Raw genomic sequence first — 26,751 nt, 5'->3', positions numbered from 1 at the left:
TTATGCTGAAATTTGATTGTGGTGCTGAAATTTCACAAACTGTCCAACAACACAGTCTCACTCCCGACTCGTCATATATTGACGCATGGGCAGGTTCCCTTAGCGTCACATGTTGACGCGTCGGGTACCCCCTTCGCGTCAATAATTGACGAGAAGGGTTCTCTCTTTGAATGCTGTACCGCTCCCTAAGCGTCCAGAACCGACGATCTAGGAACAAATAAGATAACACAATTCGTGCATAGCTGATGTATTTGTAGGTTCTTAACAATTTAGTTAATTTTACTTCTGTTTTAAAAGATCCTCCGGTTCTCTGAAGCCGGAACCTTTTTATTTTATTTTTTACCTTTTTTTAAAAACCTTTATTTATAATTTCTCTGCAAATTTGAACAGGATATTAAGAATTTACTAAAAATACAAAAGCCAAACCTATCCGTCATAAGATTTTAATTAGGTATTGTAATAATCGTTACAGTATTTAAAAACAACTCACTAAAATCTAAAACCGGAGGTTTTTTTTTTGTTTTGTTTATTTTTGTTCGCTTTTTTAAAGACCTATATTTCCAATATGCCTTTTATTTCTTTGGATTTTTTCCAAAAATTCACTCAAAATAAATGCCAAAATTTAACATACTTGGTTAATTTTATTGGATATTTACAAGACGTGTTCTCTCAATTAATTCCGTGATTTTATCTTCCGGTCGTTCAATTTTTTATTTTTATTATATATATATATATATATATATATATGGCCTCAGTTGGTATATATATATATATATATATATATATATATATATATATATATATATATATATATATATATATATATATATATATATATATATATATATATATATATAAGCATATAATGAAATTAAAAGGTATATTCTAGAGTTATGTAGTGTTATGAGTTGTCCAACCTCATAGCCTTCCACTAGGTGGCTGTATGTACATCTGTAGTTGCTTGCAATCTTATCAATAATGATAAGAAGAAGTTATCTTATAATTTTATTTTTAATTAAAAAAGTTAAAAATAAAAATACGGATGGATTTGCTCATATGATTATATGAAAATCTGTGTTTGTACCATATGAAAATGTTTAATATTTGTATTAGTAGTAATAATAATAAATTACGGATTGCACCCGACAAAACATTAGAGAAGAAGAAGAAGCTTACGTCATTCGACGCGACACTTTCCACGGTCGGAGCTGGTGAGTAGTCCCTGAATCTGTCAAATAAAATGTAGTAAAAACCTCAAAAGACCGAAAGTCTACATTTATAAATCTGCTGATGGTAGTTCTATGAGTTAATGTTAGCGAGTATGTGGCACAGCATGTGTTTGTACAGATTTAGACACGTTTTTAACCCTACTTGGTAGAAAAGGCTACTTTAGCTCGCTAAAGTAGCCTTTTAAAAGCCAGTCAGGTTCAATAGCTGTCCTTCATACCTTTAATAACAATGTGCTAAAATTTTGTTTCATATATCTTAAAAACCGTATACTTTTCAGTATACTAGTTTATATCAGTATATTGATTTAATGTTAGGATTCTGTCATACAGTTCATTACATTTCATCGTTTCCCACAGTGTATTATAAACCCTGAGGCCATCATTCTTTATTTGTTGCCCCACCAGGCTAAGCATTGTTTATTTATTTAAGTCTTTGTAAAACGTTTGCATTTTCTGTGACTTTATAGTTATTGTTCATGCTAATTATACAAGCTATGCCAATATAAAGTCTTTGTTTTCATTTTTAGATCCGGATCACATACACAGGAGTCACTCATTGAAGATGAATCACAGTAAGTGACAGAAATTTGTACTCTTCTATATTTGAAAAAAAGTTCACGCCAAGTAAAGAAACTGTGCGTTGTTTTCTTGTTGTTGTTGTGGTTAGGCTGGACAGGGATCTTCGAATAATTGAGAGACACCATGGTGTAAAACGAAGGTGGCTCCTTCGGATGACATTTTCCAGAGAACACTGAGAGATGTTGACCAGGAACTTAGAGGTCAGCTGATCGACGAGCACAAAATGAAGCAAGGGAGAGGCCACTCTTCTCAACCTGAAAAGAAGATGTAATGGTAACACTACTTCTTCTCTTGACTGTATGGTCATTAGCAAAATTGAAGCTCAAAGGTCTTGTGGTAAACCTAAATTTAATCTTTATGTTATCCCTGCACCATGCATATGTTCACTCTAGGTACTTAAGCGTCCTTTATGCAGTGTAAGAAGTGACTGGTTTATTCCAACTTGTCCTTTGTCATGGGTATGTGCTTTTGATGTGTATGGTTATTTATCTTTGGTGTATGAATATGTTTCTTGGGTGTATCCTGTCTTTCACCAATGCCCGTTGTAAATAGGCACAGATAAGTGAGTATTGTAATACATCCATTTTCTAATGGACATTCAATGATCTTATACATTACGGCAGATATTGAGTCACTGTAAGAACTATCAGTCTTTATATTCTGAGGATAACTTTTTTAAGAGTACAATTAAAATATCATTCAATTATTGGCAGTAATAGATTTTGACCTACAAACTGAGATTTCCTTATGCGAACTTTAGTGTCATGTTGAATATCTTGTGTAGAATTGGCTGCCACTACTTGTGTTCACAACATCCAAATTGAGATAAACACTATTTCAGATGTCAACCTTTTATTATGTTTAACATACTTCCATAAATGACTATTGTATCATGTTTTCATATTGTGTTGATTGTATTATTTTTACTAGTATTTATATTTCTTCTTTCTTTACAGATGGACAGGAGTTGTTATAAGGCTGTCCAAGCAAGTGAATGCCTGTAACAGGAAACTGAAGAAGATTGTTACAGAGTACAATAATCTGCAGTGGCCTCCACAAACTGGCATCTTTCCATCACATTTAGAATTTTGAGAATTGTGTGATGCCTCCTCCCAGCTGTACACATTGTTTGATGAAGAAGTGAGTAGAATTGATCTAAAGGTTTTATTCAACTTTCTACATGCTGTTATTCACTTTATGTTGCTACTACATTTAACAAGGTTCCACTTGCAATTGTTCTCTTATTTTAAAGATTGAAGATCATGGTGTTGTTCCAAAGAACCTAAAAAGTCGAGCAATAGAAGCCCTGCATTTGAAGACTAGAGCAACTGAAGAAAAGCTTCTACTTAAGAGAGAGATGAACACTGTCATTCTTCACCTTCATCAACAACATGGACATTTAAGTTCAGCTATAAATGATACTGCAGATCCTGGTTCAAAAGCTGTACTTCATCAAAACATTATCATGTTAGAAAAGAAAATGTACAGTGCAATGAACATGTTCAAGAGGTTTATCGAAGTTGGTGCCCCTCCTCCAAATCATCACCTACCAGAGTTTAACTCTTATTCTCAAGCACTTATGTCTCCAGATCTACATTACGTAGACTATGATGAAAGCATTGACGATGGAGAGGATGAAGCGGATGATGACGAACAATGTTGACGAAGGAGAGAACAGCATAGATTGTGAATCATCTTCATGATTTATGGCCACTTACTGTTCTATGTGAAGAGCACATATTCCAGTATAAAAGTTCATTGATGATTTTCATATAAGCTTTTTGTTCTAACATCTCAGTTTATTGTTTTGATATTGTTGAGACATATCTGTTTTTTAAGTCAAGCTATATATAATCAAGGGCATTTTAATTTTACTCATTACAGCTTTGTAGTCTTTTTCACATTTATTAATGTTCTTGTTCAGTATGACATTGTTAATGACTAAACTTTATTTACAGTTTGAATTTAACTCTTAATCTTGAGATGCTGCATAATCTGCTTTACATAATATCTTTAAATTTGAGCACAACAATGAAATAACTAAAAGCGTAGTGGACAAAAATTTTGTGATGTTCATATTTGAGAAATATTTGACTGTTATCCAAGAATTACATTATTTTGAAGGGCACTACTCTGTATTAAAAATTCATTAAGAGCTATGTCAGTGTTTCTGTGATATTTCAGACAGATTTCAAAACTTACAATATGGACTATTTGTAGCCTGTGTAGGGACTTACAAACTGGTTGATTTGATTTACCTTCCTGGTTTTAGTAAGAATGCCAGCAGCACCATAATGTATCATCTGCAGTTGGATGATTGACTACTTTTTTAGGAGACCCCTCACACCAGCATCCAGGTTGAGTGTTTGCTGTCTAAGCGCTCCTTCCACTGCTCCACCACTCATATGGCTGCACAGACTAGTGAGAATTATCTTACTGTTAGATTTGCATTTAGTTTTGCAACTGTAAGGACATGTACATTCCTGGTTGTTTAAAATGTTATAGAGCAGTTAATATTAGTGTTGATGTTTGCGTTTTTCTGGAGGGCAACACGAATATTGACATCCTTCACACCAGATATTACATTAAAATTTAAGCACACAGCAGGACGGATCAGGCAGGAATATAAAGACAGAGAGTCTGAATAACACCAACTGTATGTCAGAAAATTCTGACATGTAGTCTTATGTGATTTGTCTCTGCTTACATAAAAAAAATATATGGGCCACTATGGAAAATGGTGACAAACCATTTTGGGACCTATACTGTCTGCCCTCTTTTTTCCCTTATGGGGCCCACCTAGGTATGCCGGCTGGGGCATCATGACATAACTGTTTGTAACCTACCTGAGAAAGCGGCAACATACAGTCATATGAAAAAGTTTGGGCACCCCTATTAATCTTAATCGTTTTTATGTATAAATATTTGGGTGTTTGCAAAAGCTACTTCAGTTTGATATATCTAATGGACACAGTAATATTTCAGTATTGAAATGAGGTTTATTGGACTAACAGAAAATGTACAGTATGCATTAACAGAAAATTTGACAGGTGCAAAAATATGGGCACCTCAACAGAAAAGTGACATTAATATTTATTAAATCAGCCTTTTGCAAAAATAACAGCCTGTAGTAACTTCCTGTAGCTTTTAATAAGTTCTTTGATCCTGTATGAAGGTATTTTTGACCATTCCTCTTTACAAAACAATTCCAGTTGAGTTAAGTGTGATGGTTGCCGAGCATGGACAGCCCGCTTCAAATCATCCCAGATGTTCAATGATATTCAGGTCTGGACTGGGATGGCCATCCAGAACATTGCAATTGTTCCTCTGCATGAATGCCTGAGTAGATTTGGAGCGGTGTTTTGGATCATTGTCTTACTGAAATATCCATCACCGGCATAACTTCAACTTCGTATCAGCTTCTTGAACATTATTCTCAAGAATCTGTTGATATTGAGTGGAATCCATGTGACCCTCAACTTTAACAAGATTCACAGTACCAGCATTGGCCACACAACCCCAAAGCATGATGGAACCTCCACCAAATTTTACAGTGGGTAGCAAGTGTTTTCTTGGAATGCTGTTTTTTGTTTGTTTTTTCCCCGCCATGCATAATGCCTTTTTTATGACCAAACAACTCAATCTTTGTTTCTTCAGTCCACAGGACCTTATTCCAAAATGAAGCTGGCTCGTCCAAATGTGCTTTTGCAGACCTCAAGCGGGTCTGTTTGAGGCGTAATTGCTGAAAAAGGCTTCTTTTGCATCACTCTCCCATACAGCGCCTCCTTGTTAACACATACTATCTGTAATAGTGCAGCTAAACTAAATATGAGAAAAAAGTGAAGCCCTGATCATAGTTTAATACACTACAATTACACTCTCAATGACCATATACATTACTTTATAACATCCTCGCACTTACAACTCACAGGGTCTTATTGTCGCGGCAAACGTTCAATGTTTGAAATGGAATGCGCCCCATCATTGACACACGGGGCGATGTCATGATTAAACTCACCAGTCTGAGTGGGTAGCAAATTCTGTTAAAGTAAGTAAATCACATTTTCCAGTCATAAACTGAACTTATCAGACAGAATGAAATCCTAATGTCAAATCGTATTAATAGTTTTCATTAAGCGACAAAAAGTGTGTAACTGGTCACGTGGCGTGTCACCCATTGATAACCAATAGTAACATGTGACGTTGTGGAACTACTGCATCCCACAATGGAATCTTCTCCAGCTGTGTCCTATCAACATGCCTGTCCCAACGATTTCGCGAAGGGAGAAAGTGCCTTTACCTGAACGTGTCATCTTCTAACCTGGTCAATTTGTTTATTTAAAAGGAAAGATCTTACTCATTTTTTTGCTAAAGGGTATTATTTGTGCTACCATGTGGAAATTTTTGAAGTGCAACAGTAATGAGTTCAGCTAACATGCTCACTGATGTGTTCGTTTGATACCCAAATATTTGTTACTATGTAAAGCACTCACATTTGACAGAATATCTTTTCAATACAAAAGCTTTTATTGATGCATTATACATTTATCAATTGTTTAAGACAAACTACAGGAAATGCTAACATTGACAGCTTTCGGATAAACAAATGTCACAACTGTGACCAAATTAGAAGTGTCTTTTTTGCAGTCCCAGTGATACATAATACATTTTGAAAAAAACATGTTTAATGACAGATAGCACAACACAAAAATACATCTCCAATAAAAGCTTGTTTTACAATTTTGCTGAAAACAGAAGTGAATGATTTCACAGACCTGAAGATGTTGCACAATGGAGATCCATGGCTATAAAAAGCCAAAAACTACTTATATCATATATTAGACACTATCTTCGAACATACAGATTTGAACATTTTGGACAGTGAGACACCATGTCATTATTCCAGCAAAGAACCAAGTAGTACTATAAGACAATTTTTCAACGTTAAACATGTTAATGTTTCACCTTCGCTCTGAAAGACTCAATATCTGCCGTAATGTATAAGATCATTGAATGTCCATTAGAAAATGGATGTATTACAATACTCACTTATCTGTGCCTATTTACAACGGGCATTGGTGAAAGACAGGATACACCCAAGAAACATATTCATACACCAAAGATAAATAACCATACACATCAAAAGCACATACCCATGACAAAGGACAAGTTGGAATAAACCAGTCACTTCTTACACTGCATAAAGACGCTTAAGTACCTAGAGTGAACATATGCATGGTGCAGGGATAACATAAAGATTAAATTTAGGTTTACCACAAGACCTTTGAGCTTCAATTTTGCTAATGACCATACAGTCAAGAGAAGAAGTAGTGTTACCATTACATCTTCTTTTCAGGTTGAGAAGAGTGGCCCTCTCCTTGCTTCATTTTGTGCTCTGATCAGCTGACCTCTAAGTTCCTGGTCAACATCTCTCAGTGTTCTCTGGAAAATGTCATCCGAAGGAGCCACCTTCGTTTTACACCATGGTGTCTCTCAATTATTCAAGATCCCTGTCCAGCCTAACCACAACAACAACAAGAAAACAACGCACAGTTTCTTTACTTGAGGCGAGAACTGTTGTTCAAATATAGAAGAGTACAAATTTCTGTCACTTACTGTGATTCATCTTCAATGAGTGACTCCTGTGTATGTGATCCGGATCTAAAATGAAAACAAAGACTTTATATTGGCATAGCTTGTATAATTAGCATGAACAATAACTATAAAGTCACAGAACATGCAAACGATTTACAAAGACTTAAATAATTAAACAATGCTTAGCCTGGTGGGGCAACAAATAAAGAATGATGGCCTCAGGGTTTATTATCCACTGTGGGAAACGTTGAAATGTAATGAACTGTATGAGAGAATCCTAACATTAAATCAATATACTGATATAAAAAAACAAAATTTTAGCACATTGTTATTAAAGGTATGAAGGACAGCTACATTTGAACCTGACTGTAGCCCTTTTTTCTACCAAGTAGGGTTAAAACGTGTCTAAATCTGTACAAACACATGCTGTGCCACATACCGCTAACATTAACTCATAGAACTACCATCAGCAGATTTATAAATGTAGACTTTCGGTCTTTTGAGGTTTTTACTACATTTTTATTTGACAGATTCAGGGGCTACTCACCAGCTCGGAAAGTGTCGTCGAATGACGTAAGCTTCTTCTTCTTCTCTAATGTTTTGTCGGGTGCAATCCTAATTTATTATTATTACTACTAATACAAATATTAAACATTTTCATATGGTACAAACACAGATTTTCATATAATCATATGAGCAAATCCATCCGTATTTTTATTTTTAACTTTTAATTAAAATAAGATTATAAGATAACTTCTTCTTATCATTATTGATAAGATTGCAAGCAACCACGGATGTACATACAGCCACCTAGTGGAAGGCTATGAGGTTGGACAACTCACTACATAACTCTAGACTATACTAGAATATAATCATATATATATATATATATATATATCATAAATATATATATATATCATATATATATATATATATATATATATCATATATATATATATCATATATATATATATATATATATATATATATATACATATACATATACATATACATATATATATATATATATATATATATATACATATATATATATATATATATATATATATATATATATATAAATATACATATATATATATATATATATATATATATATATATATATATATATATATATATATATATATATATATATATATATATATATATATATATATATATATATATATATATATATATATATATATATATATATATACATATATATATATATATATATATATATATATATATATATATATAAAAAATTGAATTTAATCGGAAGATAAAAACACGGCATGAATTGAGAGAACACGCCTTGTAAAGATCCAATAAAATTATCCAAGTATGTTAAATTTTGGCATTTATTTTGAGTGAATTATTGGAAAAATCCAAAAGAAATCAAAGGCATATTGGAAATATAGGTCTTTAAAAAGCGAACAAAAATAAATAAAGAGAAAAACCTCCGGTTTTAGATTTTAGTGAGTTGTTTTTAAATACTGTAACGATTATTACAATACCTAATTAAAATCTTATGACGGATAGGTTTGGCTTTTGTATTTTTAGTAAATTCTTAATATCCTGTTCAAATTTGCAGAGAAATTATAAATAAAGGTTTTTAAAAAAAGGTAAAAAATAAAATAAAAAGGTTCCGGCTTCAGAGAACCGGAGGATCTTTTAAAACAGAAGTAAAATTAACTAAATTGTTAAGAACCTACAAATACATCAGCTATGCACGAATTGTGTTATCTTATTTGTTCCTAGATCGTCGGTTCTGGACGCTTAGGGAGCGGTACAGCATTCAAAGAGAGAACCCTTCGCCAATTATTGACGCTGGTTACCCGACGCGTCAACATGTGACGCTAAGGGAACCTGCCCATGCGTCAATATATGACGAGTCGGGAGTGAGACTGTGTTGGTTTAAGGAGTACCTGAAGAAATCTCTGCATGCATTGGGAAGACTTGCAAACTTAATTTAAAAGAGGGATTCCTTCTTAGAGTTTTCTTGCCAAATTTCCTTTCAGTTTGGCTGAGACACAAACAATAAAAAGACGAATTAAAACAAAAATATATTATGAATCTTTACACAGTGTTATTTTTTTTTCATTTATAATTGTTCAGAAAATCAGGCCAGTTGCAATGTTAGGGACATACTGCTAAATGATTCAATATTGTTTCATTTAGTTAAATTAGGACTAACATACTTATATGCAACATACCACTTAACAAAAATGTTCTTCTGATATGCTACTTCCAACTACACTGTTAGACTTTTTATTGTAATTTTACAGTACCTTACTGGCAACACTGTTGCCAGTAAGTTACTGTAGAATGGTAATTACAGTAACTTACTGGCAACAGTGTTGCCAGTAAGTTGCCAGCAAGGTACTGTAATTACCATTCTACAGTACCTTACTGGCGACTTACTGGCAACAGTGTTGCCAGTAAGGTACTGTAATCACCATTCTACAGTAACTTACTGGCGACTTACTGGCAACAGTGTTGCCAGTAAGTTACTGTAATCACCATTCTACGGTAACTTACTGGCAACTTACTGGCAACAGTGTTGCCAGTAAGTTACTGTAATCACCATTCCACAGTACCTTTACTGTCATGATATTTCACAGTTAATTTTTACTGTGAGTGTGCTTTGCAGTTATAACTGCTTTACTGTAAATGTAGTTTATAGCATAAAACTGTAAATGTATTTTATAGTAAAGCTGGTCTACTGTAAACTTGTTTCACAACATAATGTCAGTTTTACTGTAAATTAAAGTTTACATTTTTTAATACAAGAATATTTTACCATAAACCGAAAAGTTTCACAAAAGAAATTTTAGTCCAAGTACTGTGAATAAAAACAGGTATTTATTTTCAGCAGATTTGTTGAAATAAAATCCATTTATATATTCGCAATGTCATAAAGAACAAAGTCACAATATAATATACAATGTGCTATAAAACAACAAAACCATAGAACACACTACAGGTCATGTCAATATTTTTATGGCACATGTATGTAGCAACATGAACATGTGTGCATCAAGTACCAGCCATAAACTATTAAAGACTGACTTTTAAAAAATATAGAATATACTTCATTTAAAAAACCAGCAGAGGCTGCATTGTCAGAAAGCAGTTAACAGTAGCTTAAATGTGCTCTGTTACACAATACATCACAATAACAGTGCAAGTGCGATAATGTACTATATGGTAGGCATTCATATCAATAAATATTGTTATATCAGATGCATTTCCTACATCAGAAGAACTTTTATTCCATTTGTCAAACAAAATCAGTGGGATCCATCTTGTGGAAGCTGAACTGTAAAGAATAAGACAGAAAATGTGGGAGGTCATGAGATGGTCAGGAAGTTATCTACATTTTCAAATCGACAGGAAGGCTGACAAATTAAACTGAAGTGACAATGTCCAAATGCATAAAACCATTGGTATAAAGCAGCATTAAGTTGATAATTTGTTTAAAAAAAAAAAATCAATTACACTGAAGTGATAATAGAAGCTGCATAAAGAATGAGCAGGACTGGCTTCACTTCAGGTTTTTGGATTGTTTATGGCAAAAGCAGTCAGTCAGTCTTCACTAATTCAAACGATTGCGTACTGTATTGAGACCCTGCAAATGTCCCCAAGGAGACGATGAAGTACAACATGTCATAACAATCTTTTTAGTCATTTTGTTGGTGCTGATGGATTACTGCAAAGGCGTGCCTAATAAACTGAAAACTGCATAGTATAAAAAAAACACCTCAATTAAACGACTACACACTTAAACATTTCTGTGATTTAGTAAGAGATGCAGCGACATCCACTTTTTACCACGGACACAGAAAAGATGCAGGCTACTCTAAAGGGCTATTGTGTAGGAATCACATGCCATTTATAAATAATCATTAAAATCATATTAAAAAGGCTAAAGTAAAGTCAGAACATGCAAGATAGGAGGAAAAGACAATAAAATAATAAACATTTGGTAAAATGCTTACCTAGTTGGAAGTCCTCCATTCAAATTCAGCGAGTCGTTTGAGGAAGGTGTTGATCCGGGAGTTGACACTGACTACTTTCCTCTTGACAAGACTTCCCATCTTGCAGCTTGTACTGACTTTGGCTGTGCATTTGGTACCAACATCTGGATTGATCCTCACAAAGAATCTTTTAACAGAAATAAAATATATTAATTGTATTTTTTAAAATGAAGACATACAATACAGCAATCAGCTATGGTTCTTCATCATCAGTCAAACTGTCATTAAATTTAATTCATAAATGGCTTGGTGTAAAGTACTTACAGTTGTATCATCTCCAGCGTGGTAGATGCTGACTCCTGATACTCCAGATTGAAGTCATAATATGACCCAAAAAAGACAGCAAGGACGCTGGTAAAGTCATGTAGTTGCTCAGGCTCGAAAAATACCTTCTTCTCCATACTGACCATCCACCGGGTTGCAGACATCAAGCTATTTCCTAAAATAGACAAACCCTTGTCAAGCTAATGCTAGTGAGTAAAAGTACAGACTACCATAACTATTACATACATTGCTACAAAAAAATTATAGTGATAGAAAATATTCCTCTTACCAAGCATGATTACCCTTGGTGTTGTAGGTAAGGTCATTTCCATCTCAACAGACATCTTGGTGGAAGATACCTTTGAAACATAAAAGGAAAACTCTTAATTATGAATTACTGGTAGTAATTTATATTTAAAGGGCCAGTTCACCCAGATTACAACAGGTTTTTGAGAACCTCACCCCGGAGACTAGACTAGACTTTACCCCTACATCCTGCTACCACTCTGAAACAGCGGATGTGAATGACAGTTTGTGAGGCTAAATGAATTTTTTAAAGCATTACATTCCACAAATACAGTATCTGAATGGCTAAGTACAATATGGGTTAACAAAATGTTTGTAATTTGGGTGAATTGATCCCTTTAACAAATTAATTGAACAATTCTGATTTAAGATGTGTGTTTTAAGTTAAGAGTCGATATAAAATTACATCAACCAAGATGAAGATTGAGTCCTCTTTTCTTCTAAATGTTTATTTTTCTCTGACGGAAGTAGGACATTGCTCTATTCCACAACGAAACCGATAATTAGCTGTGTGTTGATGTTTCTTCACATGAGTACAAAATTCTCTAAATTCTGAAGTACAAATGCTGCAGAATTTACACCTGTACATAGTTGCACCTGTTAGTACTGACTTAACTTTAAATTTGCAAGAGCATGGTTTAAACAGGTGAACAGTCCTTATATGTAACCAGGGTTGGAAATTAACTTTTTTGTCCACCTGCCACTGTGGCTGAACCAACTCAAAAAATAACAGAAACCACTTGAATGTTTTCCACCTTTGTCCTCATTTACAGACTCTTATACACTATGTTGGAGATGTAATGATACTTTAGCAGGCTAACTAGCTGTAGCAAGCTCAAAGTTATAGATTAGGTTAGCTGCTCCTCTACATTTCCAGATTATTTTGTGGCTTCAAATATGTTTGAAGAGCTGTCTTTTTACCTGTTGTCTTGTCTTTTCAAGAGTTGAAACTATGTTAGCACTCAGCAGGACAAAACTGCACAGCCACTTGGAGGGAAAAAGCTTGGGAGTTAAAAAAAGTCATCTGACAAAAAGAAAAAAAAGAACAACGTTAGAATTCATCCTTGTTGACCTAGCTAATCTGCACTCTTAACATTTGCAAGGTCATGGTTTAAACAAATGAACAGTTAGATGTATTTTTAAAAAAAAGGGGGAGGATCAATTATCAGTTAACGTTATATTGTTCGACAAAGGATGTAACAACAATGCTAACAGACACTCATCACTGAGCTTATCTCAACCCAAAGCTAGTCGCTCGAGGAAGATTTAGCGGCAAAAGCCAAGCTAAAACCTAAAACCTTCGGTAAAATTAGCACCTTAGCTAACGTTAATTCCGAACCAGCTCAAAAAATAACACCATCATATTTTTCTTTCACCTCATGCTAAGTTATAGCATTATAGCATGATGCTATAAGTTACGTTAGCTCCATCTAAAATATACATTGGCTTCAAACAGTTTTCTAAGTGTTTTTTTTACCTGTCTTGCGAAGAGCTGAAGCAGTGTGAGCCCACAGCGACAGAGCTGCACTTGCACTTGGACGGAAAAAGCTTCGGAGTTTAAAACAAACGTCATCAGAAAAACGTTGGAAGCGAAGCCACCCTTGATGACGTAGCTAGATAAACTGCATATTAATGTTAGCTAGGATGTGAAAAAAACAAAAATACATGCTCTCTTTCTGCCTTAAAATATGTTAACCACTAAAGGAGTAAAAATACAGAATCAGGGAACCACGATGAAACATCTATGATGACCGTTGGAAATCAAATAGAATTCTTACATGGCCAGCGCAAAGACATTATTAGTACAGTACCACTACTGCAATGTGTAAACAGTAAATTACAACTTCAAAACATACAGTAAGTTACTGTAATGCTATGTACTATACCCATAATGCAATGCAAATTACAGTAACTAATTGTAAAGATGTTTTATGTTAGTTTACTGGGCATTTTATGTATTTAGCTGTAAAAAATACAGTAAAGGCTAACAGTGCAAGATATTATAAATACAGTACCACTACTGCAATGTGTAAACAGTAAATTACTGCAACTTCAAAACATACAGTAAGTTACTGTAATACTATGTCCTTTACCCATAATGCAATGCAAATTACAGTAACTAATTGTAAAGATGTTTTATGTTAGTTTTACTGGGCATTTTGCGGTATTTAGCTGTAGAAAATACAGCAAAGGCTAACAGTGTAGTATTGTCTAATAAACTGTAGCGTGTTGCAATCTGTTCAGTCACTCGCAACACCTTTGAAATAAAAACATTTCTGAGATGCAGTCTCATTATTTGTAGATGCATTTTAACAAGATCAATCAGAATAGAGACGCAAACAGAGATTCAAATGAATTTGACCCCGGCTCATTGGTCTATGTTAAAATCCACCTCCTCTTACAAACGATCCCTGCATAATTTAAAACTAAACCACTGAGCTCATTTGTTCGAGGAAAATTTGCAATCAGACCACAGACAAAAGTGATTGATAGACCGTAATGTCGCCTGAATTTGAATTAAAGGTTGGCAGCTCGTGGAAAGGCGGAACAGCTTGTCCCCTGTGGTCGGAAGGGACGGGCACTTACTGAGCAAGACAGAACCGACATGTAAAGGACAAGATAAAATATTCCTCCACAAACAGAAATCGGAAGGGAGTTTCTAAGGGCAGGTATGAGCAAAGAGTAAAGCCTCAAAAAAGGTGAAAAGAGACATTTTTAATAATTCATTTATGAGTTTTTTGTGTGGTCTTTGGGTAATTCAGCTGCTATGGTAACATGATCAGACTTGAGGGAATCTGTAATAATTTTATTATTACTGTTCTACAGGAGCTGAAAGGTCAGACTCAGGCTTGTCATCAGTCCGGAAACAGTCACCAGTTGTCCAAACAATACTCTGAATATTTACTTTGGATCCAAGGCTTCTTTAAAGATGCAGTCCCGTCTCATCACACTGTTTCCCTGCTGCGAAGCCCCGTCCGGTGGGAGCTCTGTAGAGAAAATGTTGATGCAATGCATTCTGGGATTTGGAGTTTTTGGCAGTCCCTGTATGAAGTTCAGTGCTTGTTTTCCAGTCATGGTAGGCCCAACAAAAAAAGAACACGCACAAAAACAGCGGAGCAGTCAAACTTGTTGGTTAAATGTCTCGGTTTATTGTGTATTTGTGGGTGAGTACAGTTGATACTGAGGAGAATCATCATGTTCTTTCACAGATTTGTTTTATTCTTTTCATAAAATTCAGATGTCACACATTTCATTACCTTTCAGTAATGTTGCATTTAAGCATTACAACTTGGGTCAAACATTTGGGCTTCTCCAAACAGTTTGCTTGAAGTTTGTCCCATTCTTCCTGACAGAGGTGTTTTATTTGACCTAATAGGTTATCTTCTAACCACACACCTTCACAGGACTGAGATCACGATTTTGTTACATTTACACTGAAGTGCAAAGCATTCCTATTTACATAAAATAGTGTCACCTTTAATTTTTTAATTTAGACAAAAAACTGACATAAAAACTAAGAGACACTCACACTCATTTACCTTGAATTAGGGTAAAGGTACTCATAATTTTATTATGCTTCTCATGCTTGTTTTCATATTTTTTGTCTGAAAACATGAATCACAAAGAGCAGTGATTCATGTTGTACAGCTCTTTGTGACTCGAACAGTGAAAAATGCTTTATAAATGAACTTTATTTACTTACTTACACTTTCCTCTGAAGACGCTACTGAGAAATTGTTTTGGTATAATTTTGAATAAGACCTTGAAAGTATTTCTGTGTGTTTTTATGAGCCTGGAAAATCATGATGTGACATTTTGGGATGAAATACCACAAGAGAAAAGAGTAAAGACTTGAAAGCACTGCCAAAGCATTGAGAGTGTGGATGTACTTTCCACGGTAAAGTAGGTATCCAGTAGCAAACAGGATCCAGGTGAGGATCAGCAGCAGCAGGCAGAAGGTTATGGCTTTGGCCTCGTTGTAGTTCTTTGGCAGGTCTTTTCCCATGTAGGAGAAAATGAAGCAAAGGCAACAAAGCAAAGGGAGAATAATAAAAGAACAAGAAGCCACAGTGAGATTTAGGTCACAGCTCAGAACAATTTGGTCCTGGTACCATGATGTCTCATTGTACGGTCTGGGAGGGTGAACAGAAAAGCTAATGAGAATCAACACGGCCTGAGTCAAGAATGTCCCTGTGATGAGCAGCCATTGGCCGTGATATTTAGTCCACCAGCTTTGGAGTTTGGGGAACTTGGCAGCTATTTTAAAAATGCAAACAATCTGAAAGGAGCGCACAACAAAACACGCCAGACAAACGGAGTAGCACAGAAGAAATGGGAAATACCTCAAGACGCAAGAAGCATTTGTGGGCTTACCAAAGTAAAAGAACACACTGATACTGCACAGAGTGAGGCAGCCTAAAATCAGGAAGCACATCGGTCCTCCAGCAGACCTGACAACAGGAGTGTTGTAGTTGACGGCAAAGAGAAGAGCTACAGCCAGAATGAGACCCAGCAGGATGAAGGTCCCGGTCATTACTAATAAAGCTCTGCTGTCTGTAAAGGGAACGTACTCCACCAGCCGCAGGTTGCACGATGTACTTCCTTCCTCAGACCACTCTGTCTCCTTACAGCTGATGCAGTTGTAGGGATCCTCTGTTTTACAGTAGAGATAAACAGTCAAAAATAGCTGGAAGATTCAAGACGGGATAAATTCTCTTCTGTTTTTAACAAATTCACTGACAGAGGCAAAGGCAACTTTGGTCTGAGTGATTTACTGAGTGAATACTGAGTGAATTTCTATCACCATGAGACCTCAGAAAGAATCCTGGCTTATATCATTTGCTGGTAAGGCAACAGGACAAATTAACTATTAAGTTGTACTTTTACAAGCTGCACAAAAAGCAAAACAAAAGTATATATTTTAATAAAAATCTACTGTTTAAATGTTTTAGAGGACTACCAATATGTGAACTTTGGCAAGTTGTAGAAAAACTTATAATGAGTTGGTTCTGTTCGCAGTTACAGTTGTGTTCGAAATAATAGCAGTGCCTTTAGAAAAATGAGTAAATGTCAAAATTCTTCAAAGAAATTGTACTTTAATGAACACAGATACATTGGGGACACAGTACATTCTATTCCAAAGCAAAACAATTGCGCAAAGTCATCAAAACTTAAATAATAATAATAATATTTCAAATAAAGTAAGAAATGGCATGTTCAAAAGAATAGCAGTGTTGCCATCTTTCCTTGGAAACTCAAAAATGTACTGTACAAACAAAGAAATTCTTGATAAGTGAACCTAGCTGAGTATCCTAAACTAATATTTTGTTGCAAAACCACGGTTTCCGATGACTGCTTCACATCTGTGGTGCATGGAGTCAACCAACTTCTGGCATCGTTCCACAGGTATTGCAGCCCAGGATAATTGCACTGTATTCCACAATTCCTCAGCGTTTCTTGGTTTTGCCTCATGCACTGCACTTTTTATGTCAGCCCACAAGTTTTCAATGGGATTAAGGTCCGGGGATTGTGCTGGCCACTCCATCAGTTGAATCTTGTTCATCTGGAACCATGCTTTTGCTCGCTTGCTGGTGTGTTTGGGGTCATTATCCTGTTGAAAGGTCCACCTCAAAGGCATTTCCTCCTCAGCATATGGCAGCATGACCTCTTCCAGGATCCTGATGTACTGGAACTGATCCATGATCCCTTGTATGCGGTGAATCGGACCAACACCATAGTATGAAAAACATCCCCATATCATGATGCTTGCACCACCATGCTTAATGGTCTTCAGTGAGTACTGTGGCTTGAATTCTGTGTTTGCAGGGCGTCTGACATACTGCCTGTGACCCTTAGACCCAAAAAGAACAATCTTGCTTTCATCTGTCCACAAGATATTATGCCATTTCTTTTCAGGCCAGTCAATGTGCTCTTTGGCAAATTGTAAACGCTTCTGCACATGTCTTTTTCTCAGCAGTGGGACTTTGCGGGGGCTTCTTGCTGGAAGGTTAACCTCAGTAAGACGTCTTCTGATTGTCACAGTACTCACTGTCAACTGAAGGTCTTGCTTGATCCTCTTGGATCCCATCATTGGCTGAGTCTTCGCCAGTTTGGCTATTCTTCTGTCCATTCGAGGGGTTGTCTTTCTTTTTCTTCCTCGTTTTTCAGTTTTTTGCTCCCATTTCAGGGCATTTGAGATCATTTTAGCTGAACAGCCAATGATTTTCTGCACCTCTTTGTATGTTTTCCCTTCTTTAATCAATTTTTTTATTAGGAAACGCTCATCTTCAGAACAGTGTCTTGAACGACCCATTTTCATTGAAATTTCCGGAGAAATGCACAGCCAGCAAGCCAGTTGTCATGAACCTCGGGATCACCTGTTAACACCCTTTTTTCCCAGAATACCCTCCCTAATTGATGCCCTCTCTAATTGAACTCACCACTGCTATTTTTTTGAACACACCCTTTTCAGTTAATCATTCAATTTCACAGAATCCACAGTATGCATGGCTGTCCTGTTGGGTTTGTTGGTTTTCTATACCTTTATTTTACCCCCCAGAAACTTATCTGGGGTATAGAGTTTGAAATGTTAATAAAACCAGTGATTTTCTTGCTGCTGTTGAGGCACTGCTATTATTTCGAACACAACTGTAAGCCCAAATGTATTTATACCTCATTCAGATTGAGTTTTAAAACTAAATTCATTCAACTAAGAAGTTTGAAATAGTAGATTAGGCATCTAATAAGCTCTGTTAATGTAAAATAAATTTTTCAAAATTGTAAAAAGTTGACCAGATTAATCAGATATTATTTAAATTTTAGTTTAAAAAATTGCATGGTTCAAAATAATTTATACAATTTTTAATGGTCAATGTAAAACCTTACTGGCATTAAATCTATTAGCCCTTCGTATTATTGTTGAGCAGGTTTTTGCGTGTTGCCATGTTGGCATTGTGATGATTTACTGCATCTTTGGTGAATTTTGGGTTTGATTGTAGACAAAAACAATTCTTGCATTTCCAGTCATTTACCTGTGATGTGGACGTATGTTTCAGCTGGACATATTTCACACCTGAAGCAACATTTATGGATTCCAGTTGTTTTTCTTGCATATCCTGTTGGACATTCGGGGGAACAAATTGCGATCGGAACCTGCACAAGACAGTTCATTAGCGCAGCACAGGGGAGCTTTATCATATATATGATGGAGCAATCACATATATCCACATCTCTGAGTGTATTGCTAATAAAATAAACTTACCTCTTCATCTGTGTGCCACTGAATTTGGGTATTGTTGATGTAGAAGCCAGGAGATTGGTTAAAATGGTAGAAGCCAACCTCCTGAGCATTGCCACTGTGGTTCCAGAAAACTATTGAAAAGTGTCCAAACTTGGGGTCTCCATTCTCATCAAATAGGATACTCTGGTTCAGCAGCGTGAAGTTGGACTTCCTGAGTTCTTCTACCACCTAACATGAATTGTGCAACATACCAAGAAAAGTGGTTAGTGAATCAGATTTTGAAAGAGCAATGAGATTAAATGCTACATCAACTCATTTCAAAGTACTTTAGGGTTTAGACCATCACAAAACAGCACATGATTTTGAAGTAGATGATGCATGACTTTCGATATTTTTTGCAAATAAGAATCTGAGAAGACATTTGTGCAGGCCGCTTCACTCTGACTCTCGGACTGGAAAAGAGAAACGTTTGAGAAGAGAAAGACCGGTACTAAAAAAACGGCTGTTCTTCTTCAAAGTGTTGAATCAGGGACCTTAGTACAAATGCATTGTGCACTTTTCATATTTTTATTTGTAAAATTACTTTAAGAACAATTTCATTCCATTTCATTTTTATGTATTTGTTTTGTGTTGGGTCATTGGGGAAAAAGTGTACATTTAATTTTGTGGCTTCAATGAGACAAAAATGTCAACATTTTCAGAGATGTAAATCCTTTTGGACAACATTGTGAGTGCAGGTAAAAAAATAGGCAAAAGATCTAAGAAGTCTGACCCGGGACATTTGCAATTAGTTTTGGATCAACCAGCAAAATTATGTAACTGTGGGAAATGGAGATTTTAAACAGGGAATTCTTCAACAAATTTCTGTAAACTACAAAAGATCAATGTATACTTACAGTAGATGGCTGCACTGATATAGTGTCATCACATCTGTCAGTTTCACATTGTAGGATGTTATGCAAGGCCTGAGCAACAGCATGCACAGCGGAATAAATCGGGAAAGAGAACGACGGATCTGCTGCAATAATTTCTCCAGCAGTCAGATTTCTGCAGTTGCAAACCTGATTGCACATCTGCTGCTCGGCGTCTGCTTTGAGTGCCCACCCTACCGTGGAGTAGATGAAATCATCGAAACCAGGAATTGTCACCACTGGCTGAGCAACCCCGAGGACAGTTCCAATATTTCTGATTCCCTCCATTTTGGGGAGCTGCTTGTTTAAAGACCATCCGTCATCCGCTATCCACACTTTGTTGGTGACATTCTGCTCAATTGCAGTTTTAACGACAGCTTCGGCGTGAATCTTTGGGGCGAACACAATAATCACGTTTAGTTTTTGTTCCTCCATCTGGTCGAAGACTAGTGAGTAATCAGTGGCTCCACTAAGGGCCTTGGAATAAGCCAGGCAGATGTCGGTGTTTTTAATCCGTTTAATGAACATCTCCAAGCCGTCGACGCCAAAGTCGTCACTGCTGTGGAGGAAAGCAACCCAATTCCAGCTGAAGTGTTGAAGAATCATGACAATCACTCCTACAGTGTCCTGATTGGGGTGCACTGTTCGTAGAAAAGACGGGTATTTGCGTTTTTCGGAAAAAACTGAAGCAGAGCTGCCATAACTGACCTATTGAGAATTCGTACAGAATAATTTTTAGTGTAAAATTGGTATAAAAAAGAAATTAACAATTAAGTGAAAGGCATGCAAGGATATTTACCACAGGAACGTGATCCACCATAAAAAACGGGGCTACAGTCAGGGCATGTGTGCTTGTGAAAGGACCAACCAGTGCCATCACTTTGGACCGATTCTTTGATGGCTCACGCCAAGGTAGGATGGAGCCATTGATGGAGATGAGCTTGAGGATATCTGTGAATCTACGTGTGTCCGAGCAGTGGTCAAACAGCTCGTAGCCGAGGGTGACATTTGGCAGCAGGGTGGTGGAGTTATTTATTTCCTCAACCGTGAACCTCATCAACTGAAAACTTCGGTAATTTGGAAGAAGGAAATTCTCCCTGTGGGAAAGGAAACCATGAACTGATGGAGGTGCAATATCTTTATCAGTGATGTTGTTTTTAAAAGCTCAACTGTGCTATCTTCTCAAAAGAGTTAGACTTACAGACTTTATTAACGAGTTGATGCTACTCACCTAGAACAGTCGATGGCTTCAGGTCTTTTCTGAGAAGGAGGTGAACTGATATAATGGATGTCAAAAAGTCCACCAAGTAAATAATCTCCCTCCAGTTGAAACTCTGAGTCTCTCAGCGTGGATTTTGTGACGCCGTGGAGAAAAAGTCCCATCATACACGCGGCGGCAATAAAATGTTTCATGCTCACGATTAATGTTTGCCGGTCTGACATGAACTGTCAATGGATTTGTTACTCGCTAGTGATGCTGAACCCTATTCATTTCCATGCTTGTGGTAACATAATTTATTCTGAGAAATGGTTGAAGGAGAATTACCAAATTAGCATGCAAAAGCATTGAAATTACTCCTGAGTTTTCACAGTAAACCAGGGTTTGAAGTTGAATTCCTATCCCAAAAACCAGATCCCACTCTTTTATGTTTCCTCTTTTAGCTATTTAATTCATAGTTAAGAACATTTTCAAACAGCAAATCTCAGTCAGTACAGTAACATTACAGCACACAGATGGTAGAGAAATAAAAAATAACATAATATCCCGTCTTGTGTTCAGGGTAATAAGCATTGTCTTTAGTTGTACTTCCTTCAAAAAAGAAACATTTTATACACACTTCATTTTGCTCCTTTTACAACCATGAAGTTATTATACCAGAACGACTTGCTGTGCTGTACAAAAGGACTCATGGTCCTTCCACTTATCTCATTTAAGATTTTGCCTGACTGACTTCTTAACATGTTCTTTGAGGTTGTAACACGGTAAAATAAGCAGAAGTTCAGGAAGCAATAATACTTTTGCAAGACTTTGTCCATATCTAAAATCTAACTATTGCAAATACATCCTCATGTTTCAAATGACAGGATTTTATGCAAACATGTTGCATATAACGAACTCTTATCTTTGTATCTAGATGCACGTTTAAATTTGCCCTCCAGCCCCATACTACCTCACACACTTTATAAAAGAATTAACTATTTCAAATGTAAGTTTATGTGATTTATTTTCTTTTGTCCTCATTAACAAACAAACTAAAAAAAACTTATCTACTGTCTACTCTTCTGTCTCTTCTTCTCTGTTGGCCAGTTGCCCCTTTCAAAATGTAAATACAGTTAATTGAAATTGTAATCAAGCTCTGATATGCATAAACTTTACGTTTGAAATAACAATGGGGAAATAGCATTTTTTTATTCGGCTACTAATTTACATTAAAAAGGTCAATGTTACCATCCAAGCCAGAACCGAATATTATATGATCTAATGTTTCCCACTTTTTAGTCTTTAATCTTTTTTTTTTCTTGTGAATAAATGATGTATTTAATGCCACAAATTGTGTTTTATTTCAATTTGAGTTTGTTCTTTACTTCTGCCAGAGCTGAGTGGAGAAAACCCACATACACTGAAATATAATGAGATTGTGAAATCTGAAAAAGTTGTCTTTGCGATTGTTAACCACAGTATCATTAGTACCATAAAAAATCCTTGTAGTTAAAAGATTGCAGAAAGACAACTTTAACATAGAGGGAAATTCTGTATTCTTGTAGATTGAAATGAAAACAAAAATGCAAGAAAATTAAGAATTTGCAAAATCTGGACCTTTACATCTTTATTTCTTGGATCAAACATTTCTAAACAACAGGACTTTTAGCTTACATTAAAAAAAAATTATCTTTAAAGAGAACAAAGTTTAACCATGAGAGGATGCCTCGATTTTACATCAGGATGATAAAATCTGACTAAATCACTTGAGATTTTGTTTTACAAAGACATGAAGAAGAAAATAAAACAAACAGTTATTGCTAATAACACCTATAGAGTGCAGCATGTAAAGTACAACCTAGTTGTCTAACTAGATGTCAGAGTTGGTTATTTAAAAAAAGATTTTTTTTACCTTTTATTTTCATATATTACAATTGTATTGTTTTTCTGTCCATTAAAAAAAGATAAAAGTACCCGTAAGCATAATTCAATATTAGCAATTTCTAACATAAAAATCACACTGAACTTCTGGCTTTTACAGCAATATCCAAAATGCAGGTTTAACTCAATATGGAGTAAACATGTTGTGCCACACAACAGAGAATTTCTGAAATGTCCCCAAAAAAAGGTTTCAGACTTGCTAAAGACATTGTAACTACATAATAAACATTGACTTTACCTTTATTTGTTTCTATACAAAATTTTCTTGAATATTTGAAACTGTAAAACAAGTTCTTTAAATGTTATTTTAAATAATGTCATTTTCTTTTGGTTAAATGGTTTCTATCCATCTATCACAAACACTCAAAACTGGGTGTTCAAACTCAAAGTTGACTTTGAAAGTTGTAGTTTTTTGCCATCTGCTGGAGGTTTAGTGTAAACACAGGTGAAGGCCGATAGTCAAGATGACAGCTTTGCAATAAAATAATGTCAATATTCTAATAAAAACACACACATTTTAATTATTCAATGACAAATCTTTACAAAATGTACTTAGCAGCTACTGTTTTAGTTTTGAAAGGAGCACAGTTTGATTCAAAACTCTATATTCTCCTCAGTCAAGCAAATTGACTGCCAAAGTGAGGCCCATCATGCTGCCTGCCTCAGACTACTCTGTCTCTTTGCAGTTGATGCACTTGTAGGGATCCTCTGTTTTACAAGATGTGAAAGCAGCATATGATTAAATTCACAGAGAAAAATGAATAGGAAAGTAGAAAAGTTTCATTTAGTTTTTTGAATTGGATGCTATTTTTTGCTACAGCAAACATATTTAAACAGTCCTGGTATTTAAACAGTCCTCCAGGCAGGATCCTTATTTAGCCTTGAAACATTGTGAAATGTCTGAAATTAGTTTTTATTATTTTCCAGCTTTGGATGAATATGTAAAAGAAAAGAAACATTATATGTGGATTTTGTTCAATTTCCCAGACTTTTAAGTTCTTCTGAAAAAAACATTAGTTTTTAAAAAAAGTTAAGCATACTTTGGAAAAAATATTCCAAAGTATGCTTTTGTACGTATGCTAAACCATGCAGAAAAGTTTTAAATTAAAACAAAATAAAGCTGTCATTATTTAAATTAATAAATTAAACCTTTGTTGTTCACTTACTTCCTTACTATATATGGCTGGACTTCAATGTCACGGTTAGATTTATTAGCTCCACACTGTAGAACATTGTGTCAGGCATGAGCAATGGCAAACACAGCAGAATAAACAGGAAATGAAAAGGACGGGTCCATTGAAATGAAATGATGTCCTCTGGAACTAGATTGCTGCAGTTGCACTACTGATTACAAAACTTCTGTTCTTTGGCCATCTGGCATTTGGTAGAGTAAATGAAATCGTCAAAACCAGGAATTGGCAACACCGACTGAGCCACCCCAAGTACAGTGCCAATGTTTTTGAGCCCTTCCAACCTGAGGAGCCTTTTGTTTAACCTTGTTACAGACATTCAGTTGTATTGCTGACTCAGCAAGAGCTTTAGCGTCCAAGTTGGTGGAGAAAACAATGATGGTGTTTAAATTCTGCTTGTCCAATTGTTTGAATATTTGAGTATACTCTGTATTTTCATCGAGGCCCTTGGTGTAGGCCAGGCAGGTGTCGGTCTCCTTAATCGGTGTCCCTAAAAGCTCCAGTCCATCAGTGCCAAAATTATTGTCGCTGTAAAGAAAAGCAACCCAGCGCCAGTTGAAGTGCGCTAAAATGTTAACCATGACATCTATGATTTCTTTGTTGGAAGGCACTGTTTGGAAAAATGATGAAAATCAGATTTTTTGAGAGAAAGCAGAGCTGGCAGCGCCGTAGCTAACCTGTAGAAAGAATAATAATTCACACAGTTTTGGGACAATAAATTTACAAACCATACATTTAAACTGTTGGTTTGCACTGTTTGTTTTATACAGCAATAATAAAGTAAAGCCTATCATCGGGATTAGGTACGACAGAAACAGTGGGGCTACAGCCAAGGTGTTGGTGCTGGTGGACGGGCTGATCAGAACAATCACGTTGGGATTTTTGGAGCGATTCTCAAGTGAATTTCTCCACGGCTGGACCAAGCCATTTTCTGATATGAGATTGAAAATTCCTGGGAAATCCTTTGTGTCTGTGGTTTTGTTTTAGTTTTCTGAATGGCTGGAAATATAAAGGTTGACTATTCTCTGCGCAATTAGTGTGAAACAAAGTTACAGTGAGATGACTGATATGACTTCAGGTTAACCTCTGTAAAAATTTTTTTTACAAAGTTTAATTTTTGTGAAATTTACCTGGAGCAGTCGATGGCTTATGGTCTTCTGGGATAGACTGAAGCATCGACATGATGAATATCAAAGAGTTCCCCAATTGAATAATCACCATCCAGATGAAACTCTGAGGCTGTGACAGCACACAAAAAAAATTATGAGAAAATCTGCAGGAAAAAGAAAACATGTCATCCTAAAGCATTTAAGATTTACAGTCTTAACTAGGCTCTACTTTTAACGAGGAATTGAATCTCTTGAAAGGGCAATCCTCTAATGTTGCATTTCCAGCTTCACATATCATATGTACTGTATATATCTTGAAATGATTAGTGGATGCAAAGAAAATCCCAGTAGTTCCGGACTCTCTTTAATTTCTTCACAAGCAAGTTGGAAGTCACTGTCAAAAAGGTCAACCTGTTTTAAAATTTTTCAATCAGATCCCTGGTCTAGTTAATTAATTTGTATAATTTAGATAACTTTAATAACTCAACTGGAATCCAAGATTTGCCACTTAAAATATTGGGCATGTATGCTGTGGAACTAAAAACACTTTATTATATCTTGCTGGAATACAAAAGCAATTGAATATTGGATTCATATGTTTAATGTGGTTAAACTGAAAAAAGTCTGACGTCATGCTTACAGATTTTGCTTTGTTCTCAAATAAACCTTGAACATTTTTTTTTGTCTCTAACAAACTTACAACATATTTTTGAAAATGCAAAAGTTACAGCAGTGTTATGAAGTGTTTAAATTCAGGATGAATTTCACATAAGGATCAGATGTGAATGAGAACAATAAAACTGCTGATCAAAGTCCGTAAGTGGTTAAAAGCAAATGAACTCGAATGATTTGACTAGTTTGTCCAGGTGTCTTTAGCTTATGGTAAAATGCGACATCCTCTTACAAATGAGCTTTGCTTGACTTCATCTTTGGCCACACAGATCATTTGCAAGACCTCTGTGGGAGGCAGTGGTACTTTGCAGGAGTCTATTAAAGTTTGAATTTACGTCATCCTGTTTGTAAAACAAAGTGCAAACAGACAGGTTAAAGGGTGATTTTTGGGTTTTGACAAAAGTTGTAAAAGGAGGACAATGCAGAATTAAATACTTTAGATTTTTTTTGGAGCTAACAAAATACCTGAAG

The 26,751-nt window shown here is 35.6% G+C and overlaps 1 protein-coding gene, 1 long non-coding RNA gene and 1 pseudogene across 3 annotated transcripts; 1 reads left to right on the top strand and 2 right to left on the bottom strand.

Annotated features, from left to right (window-relative positions):
* The first annotated feature begins 1,148 nt into the window (after positions 1–1,148).
* Positions 1,149–3,967, top strand: LOC122836612. Of its 2 annotated transcripts, XR_006371578.1 has the most exons (4): positions 1,149–1,211; positions 1,757–1,801; positions 1,897–2,948; positions 3,061–3,967. It is a non-coding gene; the product is annotated as an uncharacterized LOC122836612 (long non-coding RNA). The 2 variants fall into 2 exon arrangements; XR_006371577.1 differs by lacking the exon at positions 1,149–1,211 and having other exon boundaries at positions 1,653–1,801.
* Positions 3,968–15,740: 11,773 nt separating this feature from the next.
* Positions 15,741–21,580, bottom strand: LOC122836065 (taste receptor type 1 member 1-like). The gene is made up of 6 exons (XM_044125726.1): positions 21,399–21,580; positions 20,967–21,264; positions 20,153–20,875; positions 19,278–19,484; positions 19,048–19,168; positions 15,741–16,669 (listed from the first exon to the last, which is right to left on the bottom strand). Exons 1-6 carry the CDS (start codon positions 21,578–21,580, stop codon positions 15,741–15,743), a joined length of 2,460 nt encoding a protein of 819 aa, XP_043981661.1.
* A 2,891-nt stretch (positions 21,581–24,471) lies between these two features.
* Positions 24,472–25,681, bottom strand: LOC122830107 (annotated as a pseudogene).
* Between the last annotated feature and the right edge of the window lie 1,070 nt (positions 25,682–26,751).

The sequence above is a fragment of the Gambusia affinis genome, linkage group LG01, assembly GCF_019740435.1.
Source record: "Gambusia affinis linkage group LG01, SWU_Gaff_1.0, whole genome shotgun sequence".
In the NCBI taxonomy this organism is placed as follows: Eukaryota; Metazoa; Chordata; class Actinopteri; order Cyprinodontiformes; family Poeciliidae; genus Gambusia; species Gambusia affinis.
The sequence above is the reverse complement of the archived record's forward strand: the minus strand, read 5'-3'. Positions and strand labels throughout refer to the sequence as shown.

Excerpts from the sequence above, each read along its gene's own strand:
- LOC122836065 (XM_044125726.1), bottom strand. The coding sequence starts at position 21,580 with ATGAAACATTTTATTGCCGCCGCGTGTATGATGGGACTTTTTCTCCAC. Across the intron at positions 20,876-20,966 it reads TGGTGGATCACGTTCCTGTG|GTCAGTTATGGCAGCTCTGC; the intron begins GTAAATATCCTT and ends AATTCTCAATAG. Across the intron at positions 19,485-20,152 it reads TATCAGTGCAGCCATCTACT|GTGGTAGAAGAACTCAGGAA; the intron begins GTAAGTATACAT and ends AATTCATGTTAG.